Source organism: Pyxicephalus adspersus, chromosome 9 (genome assembly GCF_032062135.1).
Source record: "Pyxicephalus adspersus chromosome 9, UCB_Pads_2.0, whole genome shotgun sequence".
Lineage (NCBI taxonomy): Eukaryota > Metazoa > Chordata > Amphibia > Anura > Pyxicephalidae > Pyxicephalus > Pyxicephalus adspersus.
Window position 1 is genome coordinate 65824031 of NC_092866.1, and position 14338 is coordinate 65838368.

The window sequence follows — 14338 nt, forward strand, 5'->3', positions numbered from 1 at the left end:
GTACTTGTACCTGTGCTGTAAGAATTATTGAGGGGGGAGGGTTTTATATATTATTATAGTATGGTATGTTGTATTATATTATTGTATTATAGTGTTTTGTAGTAATTGCGGTATATATATGGTGGGGGGTATATTTGGAGGAGTGTTGTATTATATTATTATATTATAGTATGTTATATATTATATGTTTGTAGCTCTGGCTATAGGAAGTATAGTAGGGGGAGGGTTTTTATAAATTATTATAATATAGAATGTTATAGTATAGTATGTTGTGTTATATTATTGTATCATAGTATGTTCTATTATATTATTATAGTATAGTATGTTGTGTTTTATTGTTATAGAATAGTATGTTGTATTATATTGTTGTATATTATAGTATATTATAGTATGTTGTATTATATTATTATAGTATAGTACGTTGTGTTGTATTGTTGTATTTTAGTATATTGTTTTATATTAATATATTATAGTATGTTGTGTTATATTATTATAGAATAGTATGTTGTGTTATAATAATATATTATAGTATATTATGTGTTTGTTGTATTATAGTATATTGTTTTGTATTATTATATGTTTGTGGCTCTGGCTGTAGGAAGTCCCGTGTCCGGAGGGGGAGGGTGTCGGCAGCGATGGCAGCAGTCGGCCGGCAGGGGGCGCCAGGCAGTCGGTTGTCTCCCCCAGTCGGGTCGGGGATCCGGGAGGAGTCGGTCGCACGATGCTGGGCAGGAAGGCGACATGAAGCAGCCGGACAGCCCGGACGGGTTCCGGAACGGCTATGTCAGGAGCTCGGTGACCCCTTTGAAGCCGGACCCGCCCGGGGGCCCCTGGTGGCCCGGGGGACGCTGCGCTGCGCTATGGGGCTCCGCGGTAGCCGCGTTGGCCGCCGCCTGTTGGCTGAGCTCCGGGTGGGCGCAGAGCGCGGTGCTGGCCCTCAGTCCGCTCTTCAGTCTGGGCTGCGCGTTCTTCTTCCTGACCTGTTACCTGGCCCGGTCCCAGAGGGGCGGCGGGGCGCTGTGGCTGCTGGCATTGCCGGTTTGCTGCCATGGCGGGGAGGCGCTGGGCGCTCAGCTGCTGCCGGGCGGGGAGGTCGGGCGGTTGCTGGCGGTTCTGCTCTGTGTTGGCTTGCTGAGCCTGTGGCGGGCGCTCCGGTTGGGGCACAGCGTGTTGGTGCTGCTCTTCTCCAGCCTGGTGTGGCTCCTCTCCCTTACCAGCCTCAGCTGGGTGCCCCATGCCCTCAGAGCCCTGGCAGGCTGCCTAGTGGGGCTGGCCGGGTCACTGCTGGCCCTCTGCTTCTGCCATGGCATCCGGGAGACCCCAAGCAGGAGCGGGCCACTGCTGGAGGACAAGGTGCCGGTCATCAGACCCCGGAGGAGGTCCAGCTGTGTGTCCCTGGGGGAGACCTCCAGCACCTACTATGGAAGCGGCAAGATGTCCAGGAGACCTTCCCTGCCATGCATCTCCAGGGAGCAGGTAGGTGCACACCTGTGTGGGGACTACAAGGCTCAGCATGGCCTCTGTGCTAACATGCTGCAAGTTTGGTCCATGCTGGGATCTCTGCCCCCTGATTGGACTTGGTAAAAGTTTGAGGGACTACAACACCCAACCATTCCTCCAACTGTGCACCAGGGGAACTTAGTGCAAGTTTTGTAAAAGTTTGTGGGACTACAAATCCCAGCCTGACAACTCCCCAGGAGAGATCAGTGCAGAAATATGAGGGACTACAGCTCCCACCATGGCCCCTGTGACTCTAAGAGTAGAATTTCGAGTGTTTTGCTGCCCTTGGTTAAAGTTTGTGGCAGCAAAAGTCCCAGCATGACCTCCATACAGAGCGCTGAGTCCTATTTTATTCTGGGGCACTAAAAGTGACAGCATGCCCACCTACCACTGACTAGGAAGTGCTCGGAGATGGGCTGCCTGGGTTTTGTTAGGAACTACTTTTCCCAGCATGCCTTCTACCCCCCTGACAGGTAAACAAGATATAAATAGAGATATGATGAACTATAAGTCTCAGCACAACCCATCCAAGCTGCAGTTTAGAGAGCTGAGGGTTTTTCATTTCTGGTACTACTGACCCCAGCATGCCTACAGGTCACAGCATGCCAGTGCAGCCCCAGATTGATCCTGTTTGTTTTTGTTAGAGGCACTACAAGCACCAGCAGTAATATGATCCCCACATCTGGTGCCAAAGAGTTCTCAGAGCCGGGCCAACATTGGTGGGTGCACTACAGATCCCAGCATGTATGGCAATTGTCAGTCTTATGCGGTAGAAGATTTGGGGGACTACAGGCAGCAGCAAGGCCACCCATGATTCTTAGTAAAGATTATTAAAGTTTGCTGGAAGAGTTTGATGAACTACAAATAACTGCATGCACTCTGATAGGGCAATATGAGACTGCAAGTTTGGTAGAGGTCTGAGGCACTACAAATCCCAGCTTGGCCACTTGTTATTTTTGCAGCAGAATCCATGTGAGAAACATTTCAGCTTTGCTGGAGGAGAGGAATGTCAGATAAGAGGCAGCGGGTGTCATGGGAAGGCCTGCAGGAGCCCAGCATGGAGGGGACCTTTATTTACCTGCCACTCCGCCAGGCACCAACTTCTATCAAACTGCTGTGCACACTCCATGTGGATCTGAGAATAATTCACTGGACGCAGCAAGCACAGAGTTTAATTCTGATTCCGAAACTTCTGCTTTCCTGCTGTGCAGAATTCCCGATAATCTGCGCACGTCACCGGTCTGACTGCCGCCCAGATTACATATCGGGTCACAGCCCCAAAAATACCGATTGTGGGGATCCTAAATTGTGATATCTGCTGATTATATTGTGAAATGTCTGACAAAACCCGCGCATCGATCTCAGGGACCCCAAACCTGCAACCCTGACACAGAAACAAAGTGTAAGCTCTTCGGGGCAGGGTCCTCCCCTCCCCCCGTGTCACTGTCTGTACCTGTCTATCATTTGCAACCCCTATTTATTGTACAGCGCTGCGTAATATGTTGGCGCTATATAAATCCTGTTTAATAATAATATCCCTGACACAGATATAAAGTGCGATCTTTATTAATGTGTTCATGCAGTACCCCCCCCTCAGTGTGTGCATTAAATGGCACCCCTGAAATGTATTGAGGGGCACCCCTAAGGTGTGGACAATCTAATGAACCCACAAAGTGTAAATATTTCTGAGTGGCACCCCTTTCATGTGTTTATTATTAGGTGCCATATTCTCCCCGGACCCTTCTAGCTGGGCGCACCACCCGGCACTTTTCTGTAACCACCCGGCTGTTTTTGCTTGTTTACTGAGGAACTTGGCCACAATACAGGGGACAAATTCTGGGGTAAATACTAAAATGTGTTCATTGTTCTGTGCCCCCCCCCAGAGATCACACATCCCTGGGGGGCACCCCTGAAATTTACATGTTTGTTTTTAATAATTTTTATTGGTTTAAGTAACAAAAGGTAAATCGGCATAACAAACATTTCACTTACAGACTGCAAAATGTACATTGCAGAACAAGAATATCGTCCGAGCTTTATAGTGTGGGGGGGGGGATTCACCCCCCATTACCAGGGCCCCCAAGGCATGCACATTTGTTGGGGTCACTGTGTACGCATTATCGGGGTTGTCGGTATCGCAAATCTTTGTGTTTTTGTTAATAAAGAATAATTGCGTTGTCCTCGGCTCCGCTTCTCGCTTGTCACACATTAAACGTCTCGTGCGATGATAATCTTTTTTGCAGTTGTGGGGAAGTAAAGTTTTATTTTCTTTGTAACAAATACATTAAGAAATTATTTACAGAGGAAATGCGATCCTTCGCTGATGACACGTTGCGGAGCTCCTCAGGCAGATCCCTGTTATTATTATTAATAAACAGTATGGCACCAACCTATTACGCAGCGCTGTACAATAAATAGGGCTTACAAATGACAGACGGATACAGTGACACAGGAGGAGGAGAGGACACTGCCCTGAAGAGCTTACAATCTAAGTTGGAGTTTTTTACTCCATTTAATTTTTCTTTTATTTCCATGAAAATATAAAAATAAAATCCTGCACATTTTTAATGCACTTTTAGTGCCGATGAGCGGCCGCCATTGTACATTTGCATTTTGTCCACATTCAGAAGATGAAAACGCAGCTACAAAAAATTCTCTTTGTATCCGGAATGCAACTTTTAAATGCAGAAACACTCAGAAAACCCAAATTTAATTTGTGATTTATTTTTCTGGATACACAGATATCAGTTACAGGTCCCCACCCCCCCAGCTGTGCTGCTGATGAAGGGCCCCTGTCCTGCAGATTTCTGTGCACAGGAAGTGTGTCCTGGCCATTTCCTCCCCTGTGCAGCGCTGCATTAATCTCTCTGCACTTAGCTGAGTCCTCTGCGATTAGCTGCTCAGGGAAAATGGACACTTAGAGGCAAATCCTCTGATCAATATTTAACCAGCGTGTGCAAGATAAACACCGTGCAATATTTATGTTCACACGGGGCTGCGAGCGTGCATGGCGCACTTTCCATGTGTTAGTGTCTGCGAAACGCACAATCCTTCTGAAATCTTCCCAGGCCCCGGCGTGCGGTGCAGTTAATGGATGTTGGGGATTAAACTTTTTCCCCGATGACTTTGGAAGCTTTAATTATTTACAAGCCACTCTGCATGCCGCACAGAGCATTGATCCCTGCCAGGGCGCTCCCATAGGGGTCACACAATTGCGTGAAATGTAAAATAAACGTTTTAAAAAATGAACATGCTTCCCCCACCTTCTAGAGTGTAAGCTCTTTAGGACAGGATCCTTTCCTCCTTCTGTGTCGCTCTCTGTCATTTGCAACCCCTATTTATTGTACAGCGCTTCATAATATGTTGGCGCTATATAAATCCCGTTTATTAATAATAATGACATGCGTCCCAGTTTCTGTTACGTTTGTATGAAATCGCAGAGAAATTGTCAGCTTTATGAGTTCCATATATTCGCATGAAAATGTTTCTGTTCCAGACGTTCGCATGAAACCAGCAGAAGCAAATGAAACTTAATAGGGAATAATAGAGAGTTAATATTAAACTTGAAGCGGGGCCATTAAAAACTCTCCGGAGTTCCCAGTGCCAAGCTGCGGAGTGGTGCTGCAGTTTTTTGGTTAAACGCTAATCCCGGGCAAGAGTCAGGCCGCCAGCCGGTGCCAGGGGTGGAATTTGTTGGCCGGTTTGTTTTTTTGATGATACACTTGGAACAGAATTTGTACAAATTTCATCTGGTTAGTTCTGTGATGCCGGGCCCCCAAGCGGAGGATGGAGGGGCCCTGTTTTCTTACATCACCTGTTTTGTGTGGGGTCAGAAGGTCGCGCCGTGGCACTGGCGGGTTAATGTTCTGTTTCAGAGGCAGCTGTGACGCAAGCTGGCACTCCATATGTCTGGATTGTGTTAGTGACCTCTCCCCTTTAACCTGCGCAGTGCCGGAGGGCTGCAGGCCGGATGTGCGGCCATACAGATCTGTTATTATTCTGCTTTGTCCCGGTTTTGTCTCACAACTTAAATATTTTGGTTACTTTTATACCAAAAATAATTAATTTGCGAACAAGCCTGCAGCCGCTAGTGAATATTGGAGGCACCCCGGGCTTTTCTCTGGGACTCACCCGCATTTGTTGCATTGATTCACCTGAAATGTGAGTTGACTTTTATTGCTTTGATGTGAATTTGTTTAGAGCAGAACCCCAAACATTGATTTTATATTCACATTGGTAAATATTTTATACATCTTGTATTGCTGGACACTATTATTAATATTAAACAGGATTTATATAGCGCCAACATATTACGCAGCGCTGTACATAGATAGGGGTTGCAGATGACAGACAGTGACACGACCCTGACCCACAGAGCTTACAATCTGTCCTATCATGTTTTATGCTGCTTTTAATGCATTTTGTTACTTTCCCACCTCTTAGATTGTAAGCTGTTTGGTGCAGGGTCCTCTCCTCCTCGGTCATTTGCAACCCCTATCTATGTACAGCGCTGTGTAATATGTTGGCGCTATATAAATCCGGTGTAATAATATTATTTTCACCATGATGCACCGTCGCAATGTTTGGTGTAATCTGAGCTGACTGAGCACAATGGTTCTGGTTCGGTATCGCATTGGAGCTGCGTTGAGTAATGCAGCTCAGCAGTCGCAGGGCCCTGAGTGTTTCCTGAGCACCTTGGAGATCTTTTCCCCGGACTGGGTGAACGGATCGCTGATTTGTAGTTCAGGGTGTATTTTTTATTTTTTTCTCCCTCTCAGGAAATAAGAAAGACGTCACATAAAAGTTATTGTACAGAGCGAGGAGAAATGATGAGAGAGAATCATAAATACAATTCACAGAAAAATAAATCCACATGAAGACACCGGGTACTTACCTGTCCAGCAGGTAGGGAGTCTAAATAAAGACGCCGGGTACTTACCTGTCCAGCAGGTAGGGAGTCTAAATGTCTTGTCTCCTCCCCCTTCTGTAGTTTTATGAGGGTGGCCTATAGTGGGCGGGTCTCCTAGGCTCCTCCCACTGTGCTGCTCTGTGCACAGGTTATTCACAGCACAGCCATGATATTGCTGATATTTTACAAGGTAATGTCTGGGTTTGTAAATGAATTTGGTGCTCACAAAATTTTAATAAATTTTTTGACTTCTAAAGGAAACGATTTTTTAAAAAGTTTTTGTGCTCAAAGTGCAGCTTTATTATTCCTAATGGGGTCACCGATGGCACTAAAAGCCCAACTAAAATCTAAACTTCTTTTCATTTTAATTCACTTTAAATATTAATGTTCCGGATGATTCTCTCTTTGTGGATTTTCTCTTCTTGTTGCTGGAAATGATGCCGTCACTTCTCTACCCATCGGAGGGCTGGGGGGGGGGTTGGGTAGTTATTCTGCCGTATGGCCCCTCATTCACCATTCACGTGAGAACTCGGATCGTGTTGTTCACTCTCGTTCTGTTCCTATTCACTCTCGTTCTGTTCCTATTCACTCTCGTTCTGTTCCTTTTCACTCTCGTTCTGTTCCTATTCACTCTCACTCTGTTCCTATTCACTCTCGTTCTGTTCCTATTCACTCTCGTTCTGTTCCTATTCACTCTCACTCTGTTCCTATTCACTCTCGTGTTCTACTCAGAAATCTTTGTTTTGTGTCGTCTCCATTAACCTGTAATTAAAATGTAAAACCAAAACACAAATATAAAGGGTGAATCTCCGCAGCGGGAAATATCTCAGAGATATTCACGCGGTGTGAAGTTTTTTATTCATGATTTTAGATGATGAAGGGGGGAGGTGATATCACATTCACTAATAACATTTCAATAACTTGGACTTTTGGTGTGAATGTTCTGCAGACTTCATAAGTAGTGATGGGTGAATGTTTTAAATTCTTTGAATTCCATGTTAATGACAAGCATCAGAGATGAATCTTCCTTTACATTCATCTTATTTTCAGATACAAACTACTGAATAATAATAAAAAAGGGGTCAGCTGGGCACAAACACCCGATCCTGGTGCCAATGCAGCAAAAATGAATAAATAATACCAATTAACAATGAGAAGCAACAAATACTCCAAATAACATGTCGGGGGAGGGCAGAATGTTGTGCATGCTCTTTAAAAATAATAACAATGGGGGGTTCCCCTTAAAATCTAAGTAGACCCTCATCCAGGTATGGGGCTTGGGTGACCAGGAAAGAGGGGAGGTGGTGAGGGTCAATGTGGGGGTGAATGTGAGGTGGTCCTTCCTGTCCATCCCAGGCGCCGTACCTTCCCCCAACATTGGGTGGCCCTATACTGGGTTAGGGTTACAATCAGTTCATTTATTGGGGGGTGCCCAGATATCCAATGCAGAACCCCGTACTTACTCCCAGAAAGAATTAAAAAAATTGTTATTAAAAGCACAAACATTAAATGTCACATTTTCTGCACTGTGCCGGGGATGCCATTTTATTATTATTATTAATAAACAGGATTTATATAGCGCCAACATATTACGCAGCGCTGTACACTAAATAGGGAATTGACCATATATGGTCATTGATGTCACCCAGATTTCCCTGTGCTACCATTGGCCAATGCAACCAGCTGACCCTGATTCCACGGCTGTGCAGTGCATCATGGGAGATAAAAGTGGTTCAATCCACCGATATTTGCTGGGCACAATGCGTCCTCCACTCCCAACCAATCAGAAAAGCCAGCCAGTCAGCTTGGTGATGTCAGCAGCTCCCAGTTATTTGATTGGCTGAGAATCTTTGGAACACAGATTGGGTTTAATTTTGTTGATTTCCCTAGAAAACCAAATGAAGTTAAATTGTTCCAGATTGGGATTGGTGCATGGCCATGAATCTGACGGAGAGAGATTTCCTCCCCATCAAGGTGTAATGAGGTCACTGGAAAACTCCGGGATAATATCAGTAATCTGACGCAATGCATATCTTGTGTGTTATTTCCAAGTTTGGGCAGCAGCTTGAAGGTTGCAAATCCTGCAGCTTGTAGTGGGGGAGGGGACACTGGTGGCATTGTGTGCAGTGGCTTGTTTTTACCCATATGATGCCATTGGAAGTTTTATTTCCAGAAGTGTTGGGGAAAGAGACGAGGCCTTATTGGTCAACCATCCCATTGGGTCCCTGAGATATATCTGATTGGTGGGTAGGATTTGAAAAGTCCATAGCGATCCCAACATTCACTGTTTGCTACATTAAATGAATGTATGATCAGAAGAGCCAATCGCCAATCTACAAATGGATTTCCATTAATCAGAAATCATTTTCATTAAGTCAGGTGAATGCTGATTTCTGATTGGTCAGTTATTGCACCATATATTGTTCAGTGGAATCCTGGGAATTTGCCCCCCAGCCTTGTTATTGTGCACATTGCTGCCCTGCCATGTAATCAGTGATTGGGTTTGGAGACTCGGTGACACTGCTGACGTTATTTGTACCTTTGCTGTATTACAAATGTTCACCTGTCGGCAAATATAGGTCATTCACTGCATGCCGGGAATCTGCAGCCTTATTACCGGAACCATCAGAAAATATTCCCACATCATTCACAGCAGGCAGAGATACAAATCTGAACTTTTCACAGGTTTGTCAGAGGTCGGGTGGTGGCCGAATGGGGGTGGGCGAATAATTCCCAGAACGCAACTTGCTTTCTGTGCAGAAGACCCCCTAAAAAATCACGCCTGGCACGGTGATGTCATTTCAAAAGTTGAGCTGATAACTCTTCTATCTAGTTGTGTTCTTGTGTTGTCATCCTGTACCCGGGACCATCCAGGGACACCACAAGTTCGTGTTTGAACGCATATTGTACATACACAGGCCAGGCGTGTGATTGGGGCATTGTGCTCAGGGTCAGGTCCTGGTAGTGTTGGGCGATGGGGGGTGATGATGCCATAAAGATGCTGCACATCCCAGTTTTTATTATTCAGTATTTATATAGTGCCAACATATTACGTAGCGCTGTACAAAGTCCGTGGTTGTGTCATTGTTGATTTGAAATCCTGCTTTGTCTTTGGCCCCCTGACATTCTCTGTACATTTACTAACATGCATCAGCGCATGTGAACATATTTGTGAATGTTTTTAGTGGTGCCGGTTCACACCTCTGCACGGCCCTGCCAAAAAATTCTCTTTGTGTTTGTTTACTTTTGTTGCACATAAATGGCCTGCTGATGTCACTGAGTGTTAACCCTTTCCTCCCGGCCAGTGCAGGGCTGCAGCAGGTGCATTCCGCGCTGCAGTAATGTACATTGAGGGCCCTTTTTATTTTAGAGACAAAAATGCACAGGCTGAGATGATGTCATCAGTCTGCTGCAGGCAGAAGGAAGCATTTCCTCAGTCTCCTCTCCTGGATCTGTTTTATTTGGGTTTGTCACCACGTGATGTGTACAGCTTCACAGGAGAAATAAGGAAACTTAAAATAACCTTAACAGGCTGAGTTAGTCAGAATTGTCACATGACTGGCCCATTGGCCCTTTTGTATAGTGAGTAGTTTGAGGGATTTTCACTTAAAATTTTGCTGTAATCCTATTGGATATAATTGGTACTGATTGACACCAGGGAAAGGAGACATTTTTTGATCAGTTTATGATACAATTTAATTCATTTTTACCATGTGCCAGCTGCAGGGGGCACTCTAGAGTTCTTTGTACAGCACTGGCAGGAGAGGTAATTTGATTTCCTACTGATGAATGCCGGATCAAAGAACTGATAACCTCATTCATATGGCTCCATAGAGAGTTTCAATTAGAGATGATCATTCCACAAGCAGGCAGATACGGCTGTGCTGTCTAGTCATAAGTCCCAGCATGCTCTGCAAACATAGAGCCATGGCAGAGCCCCGTATTTAATGTTTAGTTTTAAAATGAAGATTTTACCCAATAAATGAAAACTGACACAAAAAATATAACTTTATTAACCCGCAAACCTGACGGGGCATCCATTGCAATGTCCTTGGCTGAACTGGCCTGACAGTAGCGCCCCCTGATGTGCCCAGGTCACTGAAGGTATTGCAGCCTTTTGAGGAATGTTTTTGGAAAGGCTTCTTCACGCTTGTTGTGTGTTGGGAGTCGCCGTAGATAAGTTTTCTCCAGGCTGTTATTTTCTCTCCATTTATAATTAAATTAATGATGTCATTGTGTAATTATCGGCTATAACCCAGCACTGCCTAACCTGACACACATATTTATGTGACCTCCCAGATTATTAGGTGCTGAGCTGAGAGAGGTTGACGAAAATAATCGATTTTACTTTAAAGGGCTTTTTGTTTATCCAATCCCATCCTTGTAATGAAAATGAAATGGTGCCACTATGACACAGATCAGCCCCTGCCCAATATGATGGATACAAAGTTACAATGTTGCAGTCTGATCACTGGGGGAAGAGACTGAGGAAATGCTTCCTCCTGCCTGCAGCAGCCTTGCAGTGACCCTGGATGATGTCTGAACAAAGATGGCTCCTTCCTTCTGGAGCCCCTGATAATGGGCACAGCAGGTGTACAGGTTTTCACTCTCCACACTGAAGTAACATTATTTGCTGCGGGGTTCTGCCATATTTACCCATTGTTGGGGACATTGGATTCTGTTCAGCCTGCATTGTGTTCTCTGTATACATTGAATTGTGACCTCTCCATGGCCGCCTTCTACACATTAAAGTATTTCAGGGTTGGGCCCGGTGATGTGATATTTGTATTTTGCCAGCGCTGGGGCTGTGTGCACATTTCAGGGTTTTCTTCCCCCATTGGCTGAGTGTTTGCCGTCTCCGGCATCAAGGTAAAATGTCTATATGGGATCCTAGCAACTGGCGGCAAATACAGCGTCACTCCATTCTGATGTCAGCGCTTCACGCTCGGCCTCATTGTGTGATAGTTGTAATGGCAATCTCCTGTTCTAGGAAAGTGCGGAACCCAGGGCCCCGTCAGGGGCCACAGAATGTTTGCATGAAGATCCAAATTCTTTAACAATTTCCGTAAAAAAATACGCATTTTGTAAATGACCGTTGTCTGATGTTTATTGAAATGAAGTTATGGGGCAGCTTTGGGTGAATCTGCTGAAGAGAGATCCCAGTATGAGGAGCCGATTATATTATGAAGCGTCATCACTGCTCGTGTTTCCTGAAATCTGCACCGATTATTATTTTAATGATGGGTGTCCATCCCTCGCCCTCCCTCACCCCTCTCCGCCCCCCCCCTCTCTTCCTCCTTATTCTTTTTCTGTCTCTCTCCTTTCTCTCTCCTCACTTTTCCTTCACTTTTCCTTTCCCCCTCTTTGTTTTTCTCCTCTCTTCTTTCCTTTTTTTCTCTTCATACTTTTTCCTTCTCTTTCGCTAACCCTCTTCGTATTATTAAACATTATCTCCTGCTGTCTTTACTCCATTCCCTTCATATTTTTTACTTTCTACCCACTTTCTGTCTCCCTCTCTGCTCCCTACAACTCCCCCCCCCCTTTCTATATCTTGATTCTCTCTCTCCCCCCTTCTCTCTCTCTCCACACACTCTATATATTATGTATAATGTGTCTGTCTGACCTGGATCGATGGTAACCCTGTTACTTCTATTTAGGGCTCATTGCAGCGTTGGTAGTGGCGTATTTCATGCCGGATGATTGGGCACTCTCATTTTCTCTCCTGGGAATACTGCGGCTGTGTGCTAACAGGCAGAGAACGCCGAGACCAAACATTTACTGACTTCCATCAGAATTTTATTTCTTTTGGGGATCCATTGTTCTAAATGTGTGCACTTCATGAAGTCACTGGAGGTCACATGATGTCTGGAATGTGTGATGTCATCAGGGTGTTTATGACATCAGAGGAGGTTAGGCGCGGGTCCCATTGCATGTTTCTGCTGTTTTTGCTGCTTTTTGTTGCTTTTTTGTTGAAATGACAAAATATTCTCTATTTATTTTCTGTATGATCCGGTAATACGGCGGGGATGGGAATCTGAATATTGGGCTGGCGGGTTCCACACAATGACTGATTTCCATGTTGGCTCTGAATAGTGATATGAGTGAATCTGTAACATATAAAAGCCACATTCACAGCCCAGATACAAACTGATAACAAAGCCAATGTGTTTTGGTGGTTGTAGCTCTGCCCCCCTTATCAGTGGTGAATGTATTGCTTGGTGTTGTCACAATGTTCTGTTAGCACGGTATTCATCATTAGCCGGTTCTGATGGTCTCGGACCCCCCCCCTTGTCATTTATTGATCCGCTATGCAAGTTCACACAATGATCACCTGCCAACTGGGCCTGTTGTAGTCCCCAAATTGAGGCACCTCCCACTTGTCCCCACTTCAACTGAACAGGGGATAATTCCTGATCTGTCACCTATAAATATCAGGTTGGGCAGCAATTATCGAGGGTTAACCCTTTCCTGCACCATCCATGACTTAGGAATCCTCTGCCATTGTGATTGGCTGGACCAGAATGACGTAACTCCCGCGCATGCTCAGGGGGCTTCAATCATCCTAGCACTGAAGTATGCATGTGTGCGCATGTGCAGCTGTACATTCCACTTGCATTTGTTTCATTGCAGAAAAGACGTAACATGCCCACAATAAGGAACCGCCTGCTTGCAATTTTTTGTTTTTTGAGTTCCTGCACCACAATATGATTCTGCAGTTTTTTGTTTTTTTACTTTGGTAAAAACATTTTCAAGTAGTGAACACTTTTAGTAAAGTAACACTTTTAGTAATTCCTCCAAGGGATGGGGCAGCCTTGCTATCCAATAATGAGTAATGGGCGATTTGCATATTAGAACTTGACGAGTTCCAGGATTCCCAGACCTGTAGACACTTTGTGCTGACAACACTGGCTACCTGCTTTGCTAAGTTTAATGTAGGTGTAGTGACGACAGGTTCTCTTTGTCCTCTCGCATTCTTCAGATTTTTTTGCAGCTTTTTCAAACTTCCAATAATCTAATTTTTCTTTTTTCAAAAACCAAATCACCGGACCCCATCCTCAGTACCGGGGTGACGATGTGATCGCAGTGCTGGGCCGCCCGGGGCCCCTCATTTTGCAATAGGATGTGTGAAGATGTCACCTTCCTGACAAGACATTCGGAGTTCTCCCTGCTCACCGTTGCTTTCTGTTACCCAGGGAAATGTGCGAGCAGCACCTGCTGTGTAACCTCCCAGCGGGGGGCGTCCTGGGTGAGCCGACTCCCTGCCCAGGTGGGGTTTGGGGCCCCTCGGGTGAACCCTAACTGCTTTGTGTATATCATTAGCAATCATTTCTTCTTTTTAATGCTGCTTTCCTGCAGCCTCTTGATGTCCATATGATGCCAGTAATGGCTGCCTGCCATGGCAGGATCACCAGGGATATAAAGGTGAAGTCATTACCTTTTATTCTCACAATTTAGGATCCGTACCTGTCCTGAAGGTATTGTGCAGGGCATGAGGTGGATCTGATCTACGGCCGGTCCCAGTTCTCCAGCCATACATGTGCCTGCATTCTGTGCAGCTCCAGAGATTAATCTTAGATTTGGCTCTAATGGTTCTTGTAAAGTCTTTGTACATGGCCACTGCTAGTGCAGAGATGCTGGGGATGCCACACTCCATACAGCAGCTGCATGAGAAAACTTCATTAATAGATTACCCAGCGGCTTCTGTCAGATCTGTGATTTATGTGATAACGATTGGTGTGCTTGCTGGGTTCTCTGCTGCAGGCAGGAGGAAGCATTTCCTCAGTCACCTCTGATCAGACTGCCAAGGTGACAGCTGCAGCAGGGGCTGATCTGTGTCAGACCTTTGTGACCACAGCCAAGAATTGCAAGAATCCACCAATCAGAGCAGCAGCCGATGTTATGTAGATTAGTTCGGTCTCCTCCTTGTGC

General features: G+C 45.3%; 1 protein-coding gene across 1 annotated transcript in view; it reads left to right on the forward strand.

Annotated features, from left to right (window-relative positions):
* Positions 1–674: 674 nt before the first annotated feature.
* PDE3B (phosphodiesterase 3B) overlaps positions 675–14338 on the forward strand; it is a gene marked incomplete in the record, with an annotated part of 54173 nt that continues 40509 nt past the window's right edge. The window contains 1 exon segment of the mRNA XM_072422362.1: positions 675–1476. Within this exon segment, the coding sequence (XP_072278463.1) occupies positions 742–1476 (735 nt within the window).